The sequence below is a fragment of the Pelobates fuscus genome, chromosome 6 (assembly GCF_036172605.1).
Source record: "Pelobates fuscus isolate aPelFus1 chromosome 6, aPelFus1.pri, whole genome shotgun sequence".
Lineage (NCBI taxonomy): Eukaryota > Metazoa > Chordata > Amphibia > Anura > Pelobatidae > Pelobates > Pelobates fuscus.
The window spans coordinates 113275955-113295620 of record NC_086322.1 but is presented as its reverse complement, the minus strand read 5'-3'; the positions used below and the strand labels follow the sequence as shown (position 1 = coordinate 113295620).

The window sequence follows — 19666 nt, the reverse complement described above, 5'->3', positions numbered from 1 at the left end:
TAAGTATCACAGGGTTAGTGTGAAGGGTGAATGTGGCATGGTTGGAGGAGGGAGTGTGACAGGATTAAAGGAGGGTTAATGTGACAGTGTGAGTGTGGCAGAGTGTGATTGCATTAGAGGCATTAATGTGACAGGATAAGTGTGGCAGGGTTGGGGGGAGAGTGTGACAGAGTGAGAGAAGGTGAGTTTAGAATTAGGGGGTCAATTTGACAGGGTGTGGCAGAGCGAGGGAAGGTGCGGGTGTGATAGGATTAGGAGTGGTTAATGTGAGTGTGGATAGGTGAGGGGGCTGAAAGCTTAGGGGGGTGACAGTGTGTGAGTGGTGACAATGTGTGGGGAGGCTGACAGTGTGTGAGAGTATGGTGCCACCACATTGTGGGGGGTGACTGTGCGTGTGAGGCAGGGTGACAGTGTGTGTGAGGGGGTGACACCGTGTGTATGTGGGGGGGTGACCCTGTGAAGGACAGTGGGTGATCCTGTAAGGGACAATGGGTGACCCCTTGAGAGACAGTGGGTAACCTTGTGTTCGACATGGGTGACACTGTATCACTGTATGGGATGGGCGTGACACTGTGTGGGATGGGAGTGACACTCTGTGAGATGGGGGTGACACTGTGAGGAAGGGGAGTGCTATTGTGAGGGAGGGGAGTGTTGTGTGAGGGAGGTGGGTCTTAGTGTGAGGGAGGTGGGTGATTGTGTGTGGGAAGGGGTAATACTGTGTGGGAGGGGGTAAAACTGTGAGGGAGTAGGTAATACTGTCGGGGAGTAGGGTGATGGTGTGTGAGAGGGGGTAATACTGTCAAGGGAGGGCGTAATACTGTGAGTAAGGGAGATAGTGTATAAGAGGGTGTGATACTGTTGGGGTGGGATATTGTGAGTGAGGTGATAATAGAGTGGGGAGGGTAATTCTTTGAAGGGGTACTGAGAGGGAGGGGGTTATAATATGAGGGGGCTACTAGAAGGGAGGGGGTGATGGTGTGAGGAAGGGGGTGATGGTGTGAGTGAGGGAAGATGATACTGTGGGGGGGTAATGCTGTGAAGGGGAATTCTGCGGGGGAATACTGGAAGGGGGATACTGGGAGGCAGGGGGTTAATACTGGGAGGGAGGTGGGTAATATTATGGAGGTGGGATACTGGGAGGGAGTTGGTGATAATATGAGGGAGGGGAACACTGAGGGAGGGGTAGATAGTGCAAAAGAGGGGGGATACTGGGAGGAAATGAATTGAAAATATAAAAGGGAGGATACTGGGAGGGAAGGGATTGAAAGTGAAAACAGGAGGGGACTGGGAGGGAGGGGGTTAAAGGTATGAAAGAGGGGGTACTGGGAGGGAGGGGGTTAAAGATGTAAAATATGGGGGATACTGGGAGGGAGGGGGTTAAAGGTGTGAAAGGGGGTGAAAGTGTGAAAGAGGGGGGATTCTAGGAGGGAGGGGGTTGAAGGTGTGAAAGTGGGAGAATACTGGGAGGGAGGGGGTTGAAGGTGTGAAAGGGGGGGTATACTGGTAGGGAGGGGGTTGAAGGGGTGAAAGAGGGGTGATACTGGGAGGGAGGGGGTTAAATGTGTGAAAGAAGGGGAGATACTGGGAGGGAGGGGGTGATGGTGTGGAGGGGGGATACTGGGAGGGAGGGGGTGATAGAATGAAAGAGTGGGATACTGGGAGGGGGTGACAAGATGAGGAAGGGGGTGTTTGTGTGGAAGGGGGGATACTGGGAGGGAAGGGGGTGATTAAATACCATTTTTTCCCCTGGTGGTCCAGTGTGGGCTCCCTGGCGGTCCAGTATTGTCTCCCTGGTGGTCCAGTGTTCAGGATATCCAGTCTGCAGCTCTGCAGTGTTCAGAGCTGCAGACCATGTATCTCGCGAGACCTGCGGTGGGTGCTCTCTGGCTGGGACAGGCAGACTGGAGGGACCTTGCACCCGGCGACATACTGAGCAAGCCGCCGGGTCCCCTTCTGGTGTCGGGTCCTCGGTCATTGACCAAGAACCCGACACAGTCTGCCCTGAGGCGGTTCAGGCGGCCAAAAGGCTCCATACAGCGCGAGACCTTAGGCAGCCGCCTAATTAGAGTCAAAATGTTTAAGAGGCTCTATAATTGTGAGCATTTTTTATTTTTACTTAACTTTGTTGATTTACCCAACAATATTTTACTATTATATATTTCTTTGTTTTCTCCATTTATATACTAACATTCATGCTGCATAACCTGATTGGTAAGCTTTGATTTGTTAGCATGAAATAAGTATTTTTAGCGCTGCACTGTACACTTTTGTGTTCAGTATAGAGGCGGGTAGACATTTATTTGAAACATGGGATGCACAAATATGTCATTAAATAGGGACTAAACAACACCTTTGTATGCAGACTGCTCTTCACGGAGAAACAAAACATAAAATAAAGTGCATTTAAGGTAAGTGTTTAACCCCTTCCTCCCACGTCAGCCCAGCGGGAGGGGGGCCATAAGGGGGGGGGGGGGGGGACCTATTAATACTATAGTGCCAGGAAAGCAAGTTTGTTTTCCTGGCACTATAGGGGTCCATTAATTTATAAAAGTGTTAATTTCCATTGAAATATGCACTGTTTTCAAAATGAAAAAAAGGGGACACACTCTTTACACATAAAGCTGTTGTGGGTTGGGGTGTGGGCAAGGGCTGTGGTGGAGAGCCATGGACTGTAGAGGGGGGAAAGGGCAGTAGTGGGGGGGGGGGCAGGGGATGTAGTGGGGGGACAGGGGCCGTAGTGGGGGGAACAGAGGCTTTATATAAAAAAATATATATATTGGGTCCTGTATCTATCTGCATCTATTGAAAAACACAAGGTAATACTTTATAAAATGCACTTTATTTTACGTTTTGTTTCTCCGTGAAGAGCAGTCTGCGTACAAAGGTGTTGTTTTGTCCCTATTTAATGACATATTTGTGCATCCCATGTTTCAAATAAATCCTACATTTCAATTTCAATGACCACACAATCCATGGTACTCATGTTCTTTATTTACATCGTGCTTGTGGTAATACGTTTAATAATATCACATTTTCATGGTCAGTCAATCTTCTTGTTGTAATTAATCCAACTCATTATTTATCAAGGCTTGTTACAAGGAATCACAAAAGATATCTTCGGTCCAAAGAATATATCTCTAAAAAGAAAAGGCAAAAAATCCTTCAATAAACAATACAGAAATAAATGTAACTAAAAAAAAAAAAAAAATGTTTCTTGAATGATTATACTAAATGTTATTCACAGTAACCAGGATTTATCATAGAATTGTATTAATTTTAGTAATTCTGAGCAGATGAATTACAGAGTTTAGTACTTTAGAGTATAAGGAAATATACATTGATATTCTCTCTGTTGGTTAAAGAAATAGAACAGAGCTCGCGTTGTTAGTGTATACTGACTCTCCACTGCTGCTTTCACAGCCAAAAGGCCTGGTTACAACTGGCGGGAAAATCCAGAGGTCTCTGAGAAACATATTTTCCTGCTCCAGTATCAGAATAGCATAATCTAACCAACTAATTAAAGGGACACTAAACGCCACATCCTCTATTTGAAGCTGTCTGGGTGCAGTGTCCCTGTCCCCTTCGCCCTGTAGCTGCAAACGTAACAGGTTTAAGACTGCCTCTAGAGCCTGTCTATCAAACAGCCGCTAGAGACGCTTCCTGGCCTTTCACGGAGTTTCATCGTCGCTGGATGTCCTCAAGCTTTGCATGAGGACATCCAGCGTTTTCTAAAAAATCAGCATCTTCTGAAATCTACACTAAAAAATGTTTTGTTCTCCCTTTCCTGTTAAATGTATATTAAAGATTTAGCAGTTTGACATCACAGCTCAGTTTAGTCCTGGCATGGCCAGGGCACACTATGCATTAGGGAAGGAGTAGCAGAAACATTGGGGGAGATTTACCAAAATATTCAGAAAAGTTTTTCCTGCTCTGAGAGTTCAAAATGTATATTATGCTAAATAAAAGAATTCATTAAAACACGAGACAAACATTATTACAGCATTTAGTAAAAGAATGGCAGATCATTTTCCTAAAATGCATGTCATCTTGCAAAATTTGTGTCCTCAGTCGGATAAAATGTATTTAAATACTTTGGCACCTATAAAATTATATTCTTATGAAGCAGTCAAATTTTACCAGAGCTATCAAAAAAAATATTTCAAGTAACATTATATCCTGTCTGATGAAAAGAACTGTGCAAAATTAGATTTAAGATTTGTGACGCCGTTCTGCATATTTTGCCATTATGAATTTGCCTCTGAAAATAGAAGAATAAAATATTGCAGAGGGAAATGCGGGAATAGTTATTACCAGTAAGGAGTTATGCTTCGCACCGTCGGGGGATGAATAATATGTTTAAGTAATGTTACTTTTCAGCCTGTTACATTTATTCAGCCTTGTTTAGAACTGGTTGTTATTGTTATCAGAAATATTTTATTGTTGTAAGTAAAATAGGAAAATATGAAGAAAGCAAGAGAGAAAATAGGTTAATTGAGTCTTCCCGTCACGTTCTACTTCCCAACACTGTTCCCCTGACTTTTGTCAAACAGCAGGCTACCCATATCCCCAGAAACTGCTCCATCCTCAGCTGCAATGATTATTATTATTGTTATTATTATTATTGCCATTTATATAGCGCCAACAGATTCCGTAGCGCTTTACAATATTATGAGAGGGGGGATTTAACTATAAATAGGACAATTACAAGAAAACTTACAGGAACGATAGGTTGAAGAGGACCCTGCCCAAACGAGCTTACAGTCTATAGGAGGTGGGGTGTAAAACACAATAGGACAGGAATTTGCAATCAAATAAGGTGGGAGTGAGGCAGAGCTGGAGGAGAGTAGACCCCTTTAGGCGAGAGCAAGAGACAGGTATGTAAGGTAGAGGTTACTCTGGGAGGCCATAAGCTTTCCTGAAGAGATGGGTTTTTAGGCACTTCTTAAAGGATTGAAGACTAGGGGAGAGTCTGATGGGGGTAGGTAGGCTATTCCATTGGAAGGAAGCCACCCGCGAGAAGTCTTGCAAGCGCGAGTTGGCTGTACGGGTGCGAGCAGCGGTCAGGAGGTGGTCACGGGAAGAGCGGAGGGAACAAGGAGGGGTATACCTATGGATCTGTGAAGAGATATAAGAGGGGCTAGAATTGTTCAGTGCTTTATATGTATGTGTTAGCACTTTGAATTGACTCCTATAGGATACAGGAAGCCAATGATAATACAGAATTGACACTTCTACACTAGCAATGTCAATTTCAGCCAACCTGGATGGTGGTTGTAGGTTGAGAATGCTGGCCTATCACTAGCCAATCACCACCATGATAGCTCAGCATGGTGGTGGTGAGAGCAATGGCTGCTGTGTTAGTCACTGGGGCACTGTGATTTGAGTTTACTGATTGGTCGTTAAGGAGGTTAGTGCTAAATTGATAACTAAAATCATTCTTTTATAAGACAGTGTGATTATTTTCTGATGTATGGGCAGCTGTCTCATCTAATGAGGAATCAAAGACTTGTGTGATAAAGTGGAAGTATGTATATATGCATTATATAACCTTACCAATAGGACATAGATATAATCATTAGTTCTGAAATGTGCTCTAGCAGTCACAGTTTGCTGCAGGCATCATTGTGGCATCATTATAGCCATGATGAATAACCTGAAAAATGTTTTACTGTTGCTATCACAACTGAAACAACTACTTCCTAAGAATAAAATGTTAAAAAGTAACTGGCGGACAAGTTAAAGATATTTTAACAAAAGAAAAAGAAACAATTAGTCATTCTTACTTTGGACAGCAGAGCAATTCATTAAAATTACAGTAACAGACCATCTCACATCTGTTCCCTTCCCAAAACAGGTCCTGGAGATTTCCATCCAGGGATCTAAGATGGTCCAGTCCCTCTGGGATGTTATGACAATTTCGATCCCTCAGGATTTTCTTGTAACAGGAAAGTCGACCAGTGGGGGTTGCAATTACTCCCAAGACGGCAACCATCAAAACAACAACCTGTACAGTCTTCATATTTCCTTGTATATAAAATGTTATATCTGAAAAAAAAACAAAAACATAATTATTCACTGTAAGGGATTTAGATAACTTCACTTATTTTGGACATTTAGAAGAAGTGTGCACTTTGCATTTGTTTACATTTTATATATTATGTTGCAATTTAATGTATACATCTCTTTAAATAGACACAATTACTTTCTTAGTACTTTCAGTTATTGGTTCTGACATCAATTTAGGCCAGCCGCAGGACTGCACGTGCAAGTCACTTGATACACTATATATACTGAAACAGGTATTTTGGTAAGAAGATTCTCACATTTATTGAAAATTTCTAGTGTCCAAAGTAAAAAATTATATATAATCACTTACATGACTAAAGTTTTGTGCAAATGTCACGTGTCAGTGATTTTTGTATTAAAACTTGCAACAATGGAAGGATACAATAACCTTAAGAATAATAGAAAGGTTTTTGCTTGGGAAGCTCTTGCATAAATTGAAAGGCACAATCCCATCAAAGGGACTGAATTACATTTGATTTCACAATGTTCAAATATAACCAACTTAAATCAAGACAATTATAATATATACTTTCTGTACTTGATATTGGATTGACATAGTTGTGGACTATAACCCCCACAACTATGATCCAGAGGCCAATATCATAAGGATAGTCGATAATCTAGAGAAACAATTCTTACTTAAAGGGACACTCCAGGCACCCAGACCACTTCTGCTCACGGATTGTTTTCCTGGCACTGGAGTTTCCCTTTAACCCCTTAAGGACCAAACTTCTGGAATAAAATGGAATCATGCCATGTCACACATGTCATGTGTCCTTAAGGGGTTAAAGGGTTACTCTTAAGACCATGACTACTTTTGCTTTAGAGGTGGCCATGGTGGTACTAATCTGTAAATGCAGAGTTTCTGTTTGAAATGCTGAACATACAGAAATATGTGCACTTTTGTGTCGAGGGCTAGTTGCACCGCCAACTAGACTCTGTTCCAAGCTGCATAATGTAAATTATGTGCAAAAATTATGTCCGTCTGAATGCTGACAAAAGACCTAATGAGCGTCTCCCCTCCCTGCCACTGTCATCTTTTTATTTATTATTTCCACCCAGTCCCCCTCCTACCGGACTCAGAATGCACACATGAGCTCTGTGCTGGAGAGAAGAGTCCAGTCAATTGCTTCTCTGTGACTGCCGTATAAGGGGCTTAAAGGGACACTCCAGGCACCCAGACCACTTCTGCCCATTGGAGTGGTCTGGGTGCCAACTCCCACTACCCTTAACCCTGCAATTGTAAAGATTGCAGTTGTCATAAACTGCAATATTTACCTTGCAGGGTTAACTCCTCCTCTAGTGGCTGCCTACTTGGGATGGGAGGTGGGAGGGAGAGGGGACCTGCAGTGCCAGGAAATGGTTTGTTTTCCTGGCACTGGAGAGTCCCTTTAAATGTGATGGAAAGATGCCAGATGAGCAGAGCCATGGTCTGTAGGCCACAAAGAAGTCAGAGAGTAACCAAATAGGTACTAAATTGGTTAATTATGGCGAACTGTAGCTGAAGGAGAGCAGGTACACAGAAGTGCAACAAATTTGCTTGAGACTCAATTGAGCACTGATTATCTAGCGACCTGGGTTTAAATAGGGATTAGTGGTGGATGCTGGAAATTATTAAAAATACTTTATTGGAAGATTTTCTGGTAGCAACACAGTGCTTTGATAAAAGCTGTCTGTTTTTTTTTTTTTTTTAGAATTGACTTACATTAAAGGGACATTATAGACCCCTAAAACACTTTAGCTTGCTGAAATGCTTTATGTGTGAAGAGTGTTTCCTCTTTTTTTCATTTTACAAAAAGTGCAGATTTCAATAGAAATTTACACTTTTATTATTTAAGCTGGTTACACCCCTCAGGCTTTCAAGGATATAGCCGGTCTTGTTACTTCCGGGTTTGCTTATCTGACTGGAGCTAAACTCAAAAGACAGCTAATGCTTAGTGCACCTGCCTTGAAAATACTTCATATTGAGCTGTATTGGGAAGTCTGTGATTAGACAGCCACAGAAAGTCTGGGCAGGGTTAGAAGGGAAGAGCTTGCAAATGCAGCAGAAAAAAGAATGGCAGGTGTTACAATCTGGTTTTAGATATAACCCAATAGGAATAAATCCTCAAGAATAAAACTCAAATGAAACAGATTATTGTGCAATATGTCACTTTAAGTGATTATCCTTCATAAATGTTTAAGAGAACTAACTCACACTTTTCTGAGCTATTTAGAGCTCTGCTTTTTTTTCCGCTTGGATGGTACAATCCCTGTCTCAGGATGTATGAAGATCCTCCAGATGGTGTACGGTAGTGTTCCAATATATAAACAATAAAACAGAAGTGGAAACTTTAATGGTGTAGTATGTCAATCTCAGAAGTAAAAATATAAAACTCAGTATCCTACTTACAACTTATAGAGCAAAAACTTGCTCTGGTGTTGTACAGCTTTGGTGGTATAATCCCCACCTGTGATGTGCAGGAACCAGGAAGAGTCAGCAACACAAAATTATAAAATAGGACTTAAAATATATTTAACAAATTACTTTATTAAGCTAAAATATATAGTAAAATCCATACGGAACACAATAAAAAACAATAGGGGGCAGCAATTTCACACTTTCTCCCAGCAGGGCTTCATCAGAAGTGTGATATATATATATATATATATATATATATATATATATATATATATACACACAAGGAAGCTGCAAGGGAATTTGTTTTATCTGTTAGATTTGTGTAGTTACCAGGATTCAGGATTAGCAGTTAACCTTAAGTCTTGTTGATAATAGAAATTCCCTTTTGCATTATTAGCTGTTGCAGGATTTATCGTTGACAGAATTGTCATGTTTTATGCTCTAACCAGCATGGACTTTAGTAGTGGAAGCTATGACTGGACCATTTTGTCTAAATCTCTTTGAGTAGTGTATCAGCCAAATTCAAGGTTCACAGCCTGAACAGGGCTGGAGAATACTTAGGGGCCGAATGTACTGATCTATACTAAGCAATAATGGGCTAGCATACAGATACTCTTCACAAGTCAAGCTGCTATGGCTATACTTTATTTATATTTTTCTCTAGAGTGTTGCATTAATAGCATTAATTACTCTCTGTACAGTGGTGGAGCAGCATAGCAATCAAATATGAAATACATTAATAACAAATATGTAGTGAATATAATTTATTAGGAACCAATCCATGTAGATAGGGCATTTCTCATTTTAACTGCAGCGTATAGAAATTACATTTACAATCTTGAAATAATTTTCAGCACTTGTGCAATTGGTATGATATTAGGTGTTCAATTTCTCGGAGCGTGTGAAAGGAAGATTTGATGACATAGTGTAATAAAAATGCACAAACGTTTTAAAGCAGCCCTATTAAGAAGACTGTGGGATTCAAGTATCTTTTTTAGTGTACTGGGAATTGTATTTCCTTCCTTTTTGTTCTTTTTGAGTACATGTTCAGGGCAGATGATGATGACTTTGCATTGTTTGACAATATGTCACAGTCCGGTCATTATTTGTTTTGCAGAATTATTTTTTGGTGATGCTCTGATTTTTAAGTTTCTTTAAGATCAGTCCAGTTCTAACGTTCATTGTGACTTGCTAATTGTAATTATGAGTCAGTATTCTTCACTAAAGTCTCAATGAGATCAATGCAAATCCAAGCACCTTAAGATCAATAGACACTCGTCTGTCTAATAGAGAATTATGGGTGTTGAAGTATAATAGCTGGAGGCCTGCCATGTGACACCATTGCACTAGTTTTGAAGTTATTTACAGACACTCAAATCACTTCTTAACCCCTTAAGGATCAAACTTCTGGAATAAAAGGGAATCATGACATGTCACACATGTCATGTGTCCTTAACCCCTTAAGGACACATGACATGTGTGACATGTCATGATTCCCTTTTATTCCAGAAGTTTGGTCCTTAAGGGGTTAAGTGGCTTATGTAGTGGCCTTAGTGCCAAGTTACTGACAAATGTAAGCATTACTGTTTATGAGATAGAGCAGTTTGTCAGTCAGTGTGCTTCTGTTGTCTGTCAATCAGACAGCCACTAAATGGACTTTCTAACGAAGACTATGACAACACTGTGACAAAACTGAATGCAGTTAAGTCTTCCCATAGAGAAGCATTTTAATAAGGAAACCTATTGATTAAGCATGACGATTACTGCAGATGCACAGTAAGTCCTCAATTCTTCTCTATGGAGAAGCACTTGATTGGCTTAGATCATCCAACCAGATGATCTCAGAAGACAGATATGCACTTCCTGTGGTAAGACCAAGATGCCACTGCATGAGAGGTGAGCTTTATTATTTAACTTTTTATGGGGGGAGGGGGAGAGGGGGTGGAGAAAGGAAACAACAATCTAATATTCACTAGGAAAACTCTAATATTGTAAATACAAATACATATTTATAACACTAGAGTTTTACTTTAATGAAAATAATAATTTTACTTCATAAGCTAGTTGGAGTTATGGCTCTTAGAATTAATGGTGCATACTCATAACTTAAATACGCGTTGGCTTCTGAATTCTTATACATGGCTCTTCATTTCTAGAACATTTCAAACCTTTCCTGTACACAGACTCGTATATTGTGAGGCTCCATTGCTGGGTCACAGGCTGCCAAACACAGTCCCATTTATTTTATGGGCTGTTGAAGTCTTCACCTTTGACCACATGATATTTTAGACTGCTTTTCTGTACCTCCATGATCGTCAGAAAAAGGGATTTTACTCCTCAGAAATATTACTTTACTTTCCAGTTTGATTAAACCCTTTAAAATAACAGTCATGTTGAAGGGTAATGTAGTTAAGATATGAAACTTTTCCAGTTGAAATACAGTTCTCTTGTTTCACCTTGGTCCTGGGAGAACCAGTGGCTTGACAGTGGATTGACTTTGTAACAAATAGCCAGGCTCCTCGGCGCCATGTACTTTTTTTGGATAGGATGTAGCCACAGAGAGATCATTGCAAATTAAATCTGGACTGTGTGCCAATGTAAGCAAGAAGATAAACTTAGTGTAGTAGGGAGTCTCAGTAACGTCAATGGGTGATACATGTTAAACAGCACTACTGATTGACCAAACGAGAACATTCTGAAATTAGTATTTAGATGTTATAAGCTAAACTTCTAACCTATAATTTTTGTGGAAAAAAATAAAATATTAATATATATATTTATATATATCCAAAATAAGATAGCACTCTAAGGACGTTGTAGTACAAAATAAAACTTAGCTTTTATTGATCACATTAAAAATCTCAACGTTTCAGCTTGTCTTTCAAACTTTCATCAGGATTTTATATATATAATACAAACTGAAGTGTCAGCGCTTAGTAGATATACCCCTAGCTAAAAAATATATTCTAGGGTATCACAAATGGACAAATTCCAATGAATAGTTGTTTGAAGGATGTCAGCATAAACGATAAAACAATCACGCTGTATGGGATATTGCTTGAACAGTATCCACTTCCGTGTAACTTCAAGGTTATATTGTATCCATCTTAAATTACAATAAATGGCAACATAGTGTAATACTTTTAGTTTAGTTATAACATCCCCAATTCCCCTTCTAGGAACTCTAGGAACTCTTACAAGACACCCTTCAAATAACTATTCATAGGAACTCGAATTTGTCCATTTGTGGTACCCTTGAATATAATTTTTATCTGGGGGCATATTTACTAAGCACTGTTTGTATTTTGTATGTAAAAATTGGAAAGGTTTCTTTTATGCATTTTAGCTGCTTACACCTGTATATAGTTCTTATTGACTACTTTTACGTATTTCTATTGCACTCTCTTAGTGTTTTTCCTTTTGTAGGATTATATATATATATATATATTGCATCCAAACGTTATCCAAAACTAGGTGCCCTGTACAGAAACAAATCCTGCCTAAGCCCTAAACTAAAGGAAAAGATTATAACAAAAGTGTTCTGTGTTTACAGGCGCTTTGCATAAATTACATCAAGTGCTCTAATGTGACAGCTGCTCCCACACAAAAACAGGAACTCTCCAATCCTGTCGTAATTCAATGTGAAAAAATACACTAATTTACATACACAGTATGAAATAGTGAGAGTGTGTAGCGCTTAGTTTAGTGAACTTACTCCACAGGAGATCCCTCAGAGTATAAAGGGTTGATAATCTATTTGAACAAAAATAGAGAAAAATATAGTGCACACTGTGTAAAACGTAGTATCAATACACCACACAATAAAGGACGCACTCACGTGGTTTAGAGCCTATTAGGATTGGCTCTGATCACTTGCGCCTTGTGTCCTTTTAGGTGACACACACCTTACTCTCCAAACAAAATTTTTCCTCAAAAGGGAGAGAGAAAGACAGGGGAAAATCGCCCTAGTATTGAAATCTTTAACGTAATCTGGTAGCAAGTTTAAAAGCACATAGGTGAAGATTGCTTCTCACCTGAAAGAGAGCCTGTGACCTGGCTCAAAGTAGATCAGCATATGAGTCCTTTTAGGGATGACTCTTTCCCTCTTTGATAGGATGGAAAATGCACCAAATATGTATCTAATAAAAAATAACTATTTATTTCACAAATTATAAAATCAACTGATACATACAATATAAGGTGAATCCGAAACGCGTTTCGCCGGTTCCGTCCGGCTTTCTCAATCGGTATTTTCCATCTTGCTTACTTCCTGGTTATAAACCCCGCCTTTCGTCCTGATTGGATGACGGAAATTTGATGTCATCCAATCACGGGCGTCGCTGCGAGGGAGGGCAGAGTATTTCCAGCTGTATTAATTTATCCCTTAATGCGGACGTCATCACGCACGCACGTATGATCGTGCGGACGGCGTCACTTCCGGGAATGTGAAAGGGTTGTATTTCTCCTGTTGATCTATGGCTTAAAACATCATTAACACATGTGTATCATATTATTAATCTTTTAATATACCCCCCTCTATGCAATTTTTTAATTTTTAATTTTTTAATTAATTTTTTAATTAATTTTTTAATCTTTTAATTTGTAATATGCCCCCCTCTATGTATAGATGTGTAGTATCACCTTGGTATATTTATAGTCCATTAATGCACTTTATTGTCTGTCATCTATGCTCATTATGAGCATATTTCTAGGATTGAAGGATATTTATAATGCTATGGATGACCTTTCCGGTCTTCCAGGACTTTTGCCATCACTTAAAATGGACGTTTGAACTGTCATAAACAGACTAGAGGAGAGAACCTACGAGACCGGAAGTGACATGTATAGAAGAAAATGATTGGATCTCATAGATCAACAGGAGAAATACAACCCTTTCACATTCCCGGAAGTGACGCCGTCCGCACGATCATACGTGCGTGCGTGATGACGTCCGCATTAAGGGATAAATTAATACAGCTGGAAATACTCTGCCCTCCCTCGCAGCGACGCCCGTGATTGGATGACATCAAATTTCCGGCATCCAATCAGGACGAAAGGCGGGGTTTATAACCAGGAAGTAAGCAGGATGGAAAATACCGATTGAGAAAGCCGGACGGAACCGGCGAAACGCGTTTCGGATTCACCTTATATTGTATGTATCAGTTGATTTTATAATTTGTGAAATAAATAGTTATTTTTTATTAGATACATATTTGGTGCATTTTCCATCCTATCAAAGAGGGAAAGAGTCATCCCTAAAAGGACTCATATGCTGATCTACTTTGAGCCAGGTCACAGGCTCTCTTTCAGGTGAGAAGCAATCTTCACCTATGTGCTTTTAAACTTGCTACCAGATTACGTTAAAGATTTCAATACTAGGGCAATTTTCCCCTGTCTTTCTCTCTCCCTTTTGAGGAAAAATTTCGTTTGGAGAGTAAGGTGTGTGTCACCTAAAAGGACACAAGGCGCAAGTGATCAGAGCCAATCCTAATAGGCTCTAAACCACGTGAGTGCGTCCTTTATTGTGTGGTGTATTGATACTACGTTTTACACAGTGTGCACTATATTTTTCTCTATTTTTGTTCAAATAGATTATCAACCCTTTATACTCTGAGGGATCTCCTGTGGAGTAAGTTCACTAAACTAAGCGCTACACACTCTCACTATTTCATACTGTGTATGTAAATTAGTGTATTTTTTCACATTAAAGGAAAAGATTGTACAGCAAATGCTGATGCCAATCATTGATTATGGGGATGTAGTATATGCATCTGCACCGCAATCCCACCTTAATAAACTCAACACATTGTATAACTCGTTCTGCCGATTTGTGCTACAATGTAATTACAGGACACACCATTGTGACATGCTAAGAGAAATAAACTGGCTGTCGCTGGAATCCAGACGCATCTTTCCAGCCTTGTGTTTAAGAGCTTTTCTGAGAAACTCCCACCCTACCGGCTGTTCCCACCTCCTATACCGTCCGATCCAGAACCAGCACTTTATTTAGCCTACCACAATACAAAAAGAAAGCAGCCGATCCTCCTTTTCCTACAGAGCACTGCAATTATGGAACGACCTCCCGCACAATTTCCCCAAGCCTAAAGTCCTTTAAGAGATCCCTCTCTACATACCTCAAAACAGAATGCACCTGTCATGGTTGATTATATATTTCCTACCTGCTTTATGTTAAATTTTGTATATATTGTGCATTAATATTGTTTTTGCATTTTATTGTACCCTAATGTAACAATGCAATGTTTTGTGGACCCAGGACATACTTGAAAACGAGAGAAATCTCAATGTGTCTTTTCCTGGTAAAATATTTTATAAATAAATAAGTAAATAATATATCTCATAACAATTCATGTTAACTTTAAAACCCTTTAAATATTTATAAACTTTTAACTTAAGTAAAATAGTGATAATGTAACTATCCAACTTAAGTAAAATAGTGATAGGGATTTAATAAGAGTACTTTATGATACTGTATAAGTCATTTACAGCACCAATACCCCTTTTTTGACATGTTCTATTCAATGTTTAAATAGTGTCCTACAATTAGCCACGTGTCAGGGAGGGATGCAAAACCAGGCATTTTTGGCAACTGCTCCCATATTATACATACAACAGAAAGGTTGCATTGACTAGCAAAAAATATGCTGGTGGTAAACTCTAGATACAACATGGGATATTCATTTTCAAAGAATGGTCAAAAATAGGATACATTGGTGTTGTGGCAGGCTTATGCAATGTATGATCATATACTGTAACTCTGTGGTCATAGGTGCCTCCTCCTCCTCATGACCCAATTCCAGTTGTGATACCAGTTTTGCCTTGGCTATGTTCAAATGTTGTGTAACTAGATGTTTTGTTGTTATTTTAGATGGTGGTCTTTTACTCATTCATAATTCCCACCTATGTTTCATGTAGCACCTCTCATTGTTATTATTATTTATATAGTGCCAACAAATTCTGCAGTGTTGTACAATGGGTGGACTAACAAACACAAATTTGTAACCAGACAAGTTGGATGCACAGGAACAGAGGGTTGAGGGTCCTACTCAATGAGCTTACATGCTAGGGAGAGTGGGGTATTGCGATAGAAAAGGTAAGGGTAGGGTAGAAAAGTAGGTTGCAAGAATAGTATCCACTGAGGGATTAGTGGTACTTTTTTTTTTTAGATGACAGATGCTGGAAAGGAATCAAGGTGTGGAGAGGGAAACTATTAAGAGTTTTATTGATATGCATTTCTGAAGAAATTAGTTTACATTGCATTTTTTGAAGGAATGGAGATTGGGTGAAAGTCTAATGGAGAAGGGAAGGGAGTTCCACAGGAACGGTGCAGCCCTAGCGAAGTCTTGGAGGTGAGCATCAGAGGTTGAAGTACAAACAGCGGATAGATGTAGTTCTTCTGCAGAGCATAGGGGCCTAGGTAGGACATACTTGTGTATTAGGGAGGATAAGTAGGTTGGAGCAGCATTATGTAGAGATTTGTGGGAAAGTATCCGAATTTTAAATTGAGCCCTATATGGAAAACCAGTGAAGGGACTGACAGAGGGTTGAGGCGTGGGAGGTGCGGGCGGACAGAAGGATGAGCCTCGCCGCATTCATTATAGACTGTTAACAGGGTAAGTTGGCAATTCGAAAGGTATTGAAGTGGCAATTCCCAAAGTGGGTTTAAATAGGTGGACAGTGTGAACTTCAAAGGATGGAAATGAAAAGGCAGGGAAGATTGGTTGAAATGTACATTGAAGTCTGCAAGTGTGGGAGAATTGTAGCCCACTGAAACATAATTAAGCAGGAGTAGTGCTTTCAGAGGGGGTCAGCCAGGTCTCAGTGAATGCTAGTAGTATAAAAGATTTTTTTTTTTGTATTAAAGATTTTTTATTGGTTTTGTCACAAAATACAAAAAACTCAAATAAGTGCAACTTTCTTCACAATAATTTCACTTTGACACAATGTTACATAAAACATATAAAACAATCAACCTATCAGTTCACAATATATTATTATACTATTATAACACAATACAGGTATTACCCTATAACTGTCAATTACCTCAACATATTGTTCTCATCCCGGCTCTTACACAATTTCTCCTAAATTTAAATATATATATATAAAAAAATAATAATATATATATATAACTTTAATATATAAAACTTTAAGCCTAGGAATAAGACAAATCCCAAGAGGTATCTTCGGTTGCCTATACTTGAACTACCACACACTTACCGCATTCATTGTTCCAAGGATCTAAAGGGAAGGTAGGCTGACGAAGAGGAATAACTATAGTACGTTTTATCCAGGTGTCAAACAATAATCATCCCATAGTGCCCATCTATATTTTGGGTTTATAGATGCCCCTAAGTGTCCATCTTCTCTTTCTAATGTTCTATTTCTCTGCATCACCCTCTCTACTTCTGACCACTTTGGGAGCTCTCCTCCCTTCCAATTTACAGCAACTAACCATTTCGAAATCGATAGACTCTGAAGGAGAAGGGATTTTAGTTCTTTCATATAATGGCTAGGTAAAAGATGGAATAAAGCCAATTCTGGCGTTAAGTTAATATTTTCACCTGCAATTCGAGATATCCCAATATTTACCTCCTGTCAATATATTTGAATGTAGGGGCAGGACCACCACATATGCAATGCTGAGCCTACTTGATTACAGCCCCGCCAGCATAATTTATATGTATCATCTTTCTTTATTTTCCAACGGAGTTACATACCATCTATTTAAAATGTATGTTTACCTATATGAAACGTGTTTAATTAATTTATCGGTTAAAGTGAAGGCTTCCACCCATACTTCTATAGGCCAGGATTGACATAATTATTCTTCCCAAATTCTTATACTTAGAAATTTTGTATCCAACTCCCTATCTCTCAGAACATTAAAACATTTTGACAGCAAATATTTCTTATTAGTTGAGCTTATTATTTTTTCACAGGCTGTCAATTGTCTAAACTGCTTTAAATGATACCTTGAGTATGAAATCTTAGACTTCAACTGGTTATATTCCATCCATAAACTAGAAGGGAGCTTAAAGTTAGACTGTAGACACTCAAATGAAGAAAATTGATTATTAACATACAAATCCTTTAAGTGCCTACAACCCACCTTCCACAGCCTCTCAAGCAAGGTAGACTGAATGTGTTCCCACAAACAAACAATAGGAGTAATAGGGCTTGGTAATGGAATCAGAGAGTATTTACAGTTCAATTTCAGCCAACATTTAGCAATACACCAAGTTGTCGATACATCTTCTCGATAGATTATGGAGTTCAGATATGTTTGTTTAAAAAAAAAAAAAGCTTCTATCGACATCCAATTACTGTTCTTTTCCTCTTCCTCCCATCTCAGGATGTGTGCCAGTAGGGCGGCTTCCTGATATCTCTTAATGTCTTGGTATGCTAACCCTCCATTCGAGAATTGTTTAACTAAAATCGGTATCTTAATTTGCATTCTTTTATTCTGATGAATAAATAAATCAATCGCCCTCTGCAGCTTATTAAGCAAATAAGCGGGACACTGCCAGGGTATGCAGCGCATGATATAGATGATCTTAGGTAGTATTGTCATCTTAATCGCTGCTATTCTACCCGACCAGGAGATATTACAATTTTTCCATGTAGCCAAAATTTGCGTTATATTAGAATAAACTAATTGATAATTAACTGTAAGTATTTTTTTTAATTTCAACAAATAGTTTTATCCCTAAATGAGTTATTGAATATTGCCAGTTAAATGGATATAATTGAATTAATGCATTTTTCACAATTCGCTCCATATTAAAGGACAATGCTTCAGATTTCTTTACATTCAACTTATAATTGGAAACTGCACTGTACTCTGTTATAATATCTTGAAGAGCTTTTAAAGTTTTTTCAGGATTTCCTAGTGTTATTATTACATCATCCGCATAAAGGGAAATAACATGGTGCCTTTGGTTTACTTCTATTCCTGTGATATCTGAAGACTCTCTAATCGCAATCGCCTATGGTTCAATGATTAAGGCAAAGACTAATGGAGATAGTTGGCAACCTTGCCTGGTGCCATTTGAAATACCAAACCTTCCTGAACTAAAGTTTTGGCCAATAACACCAGCAGTCGGTAAAGAGTATAATGCAGCTATCGCTTTGTCGGCAAATTCACCTAGACCATATTTAGACAGGGTGAGGAACATAAAGTCCCAGTCCACCCTGTCGAAAGCTTTCTCAGCGTCAACTCCTATAAAGATTGCTGCTATTTTGTTATATTTGATCACTGAGATCAAATTCAATAATTTCCTGATATTATCTGAACCCAATCTCCCCTGAATAAAACATGTTTGATCCAGATTAATCAATTTGTGGATATATTGATTCAATCTCTCCGCTAAAATGTTAGCATAAATCTTTATATCCACATTGAGCAGAGATATAGGTCTAAAGTCACTACATTCTGGTGTTGATTTATTTATTTTAGAAATTGTAATTATTTGTGCTTCCAGCAACTCCGGGTGTGCTTGGCCTGCTTTCTTAATTTCATTTAATGTTTGGGACAAATAGTTAACAATCTCCTCTTTGCAGAGTGAATAAAATTGATTAATTAAACCATCTGGGCCAGGCGCTGAGCCCATTGTCAATTTTGAGATTGCCCAGTTAACTTCCTGTTCCGTAATGTCCTCGTTTAACTTTAGCAACTCTATTTGGGAGACTTTAGGAAGACAAATTTTATCCAAAAAGTCAACTATTTTCCCTTTTTTCCCATCATTATCCATACTTGGGGGTTGTAGATTATAGTGATCATGATAATATTTTTCAAAACATGCGGCAATATCTCCCGGCTTAACAAAAATGTATTTATTGTATAATAACTTAATTATTCTACCCTTATTTAAATTTTGTTTCAACTTGTTGGCCATGAGTTTCCCTGCTCTATTTTGACCTTGATACCCATACAGATTTATCCACCAAAAGTTGTTGAATTCTATTTATTTGTAATTGTATTTCTCGAATTTTGTTTATCTTTAAATCAGAAGGAGTTTTTTTTATTTTCTCTATCTAATATAATAAGTTCTATATGGAGCTCTCTTAGTGATTTGCCTCTCTGCTTCCTTAAAAGACCACTCTAGGCACCCAGACCACTTCAGCTTAATGAGGTGGTCTGGGTGCCAGGTCCTTCTAGGGTTAACCCATTTTTTCATA

General features: G+C 38.9%; 1 protein-coding gene across 1 annotated transcript in view; it reads right to left on the bottom strand.

Annotated features, from left to right (window-relative positions):
• Nucleotides 1-2973: 2973 nt before the first annotated feature.
• Nucleotides 2974-19666, bottom strand: part of SCRG1 (stimulator of chondrogenesis 1) — a 31279-nt gene continuing 14586 nt past the window's right edge. The window contains exons 2-3 of the mRNA XM_063458169.1: nt 5784-6045; nt 2974-3137 (exon numbers count right to left, since the gene is read on the bottom strand). Coding sequence (XP_063314239.1) covers nt 3083-3137; nt 5784-6019 — 291 coding nt within the window. The 5' untranslated portion in view covers nt 6020-6045 and the 3' untranslated portion in view covers nt 2974-3082. The remainder of the gene's footprint in view (nt 3138-5783; nt 6046-19666) is intronic.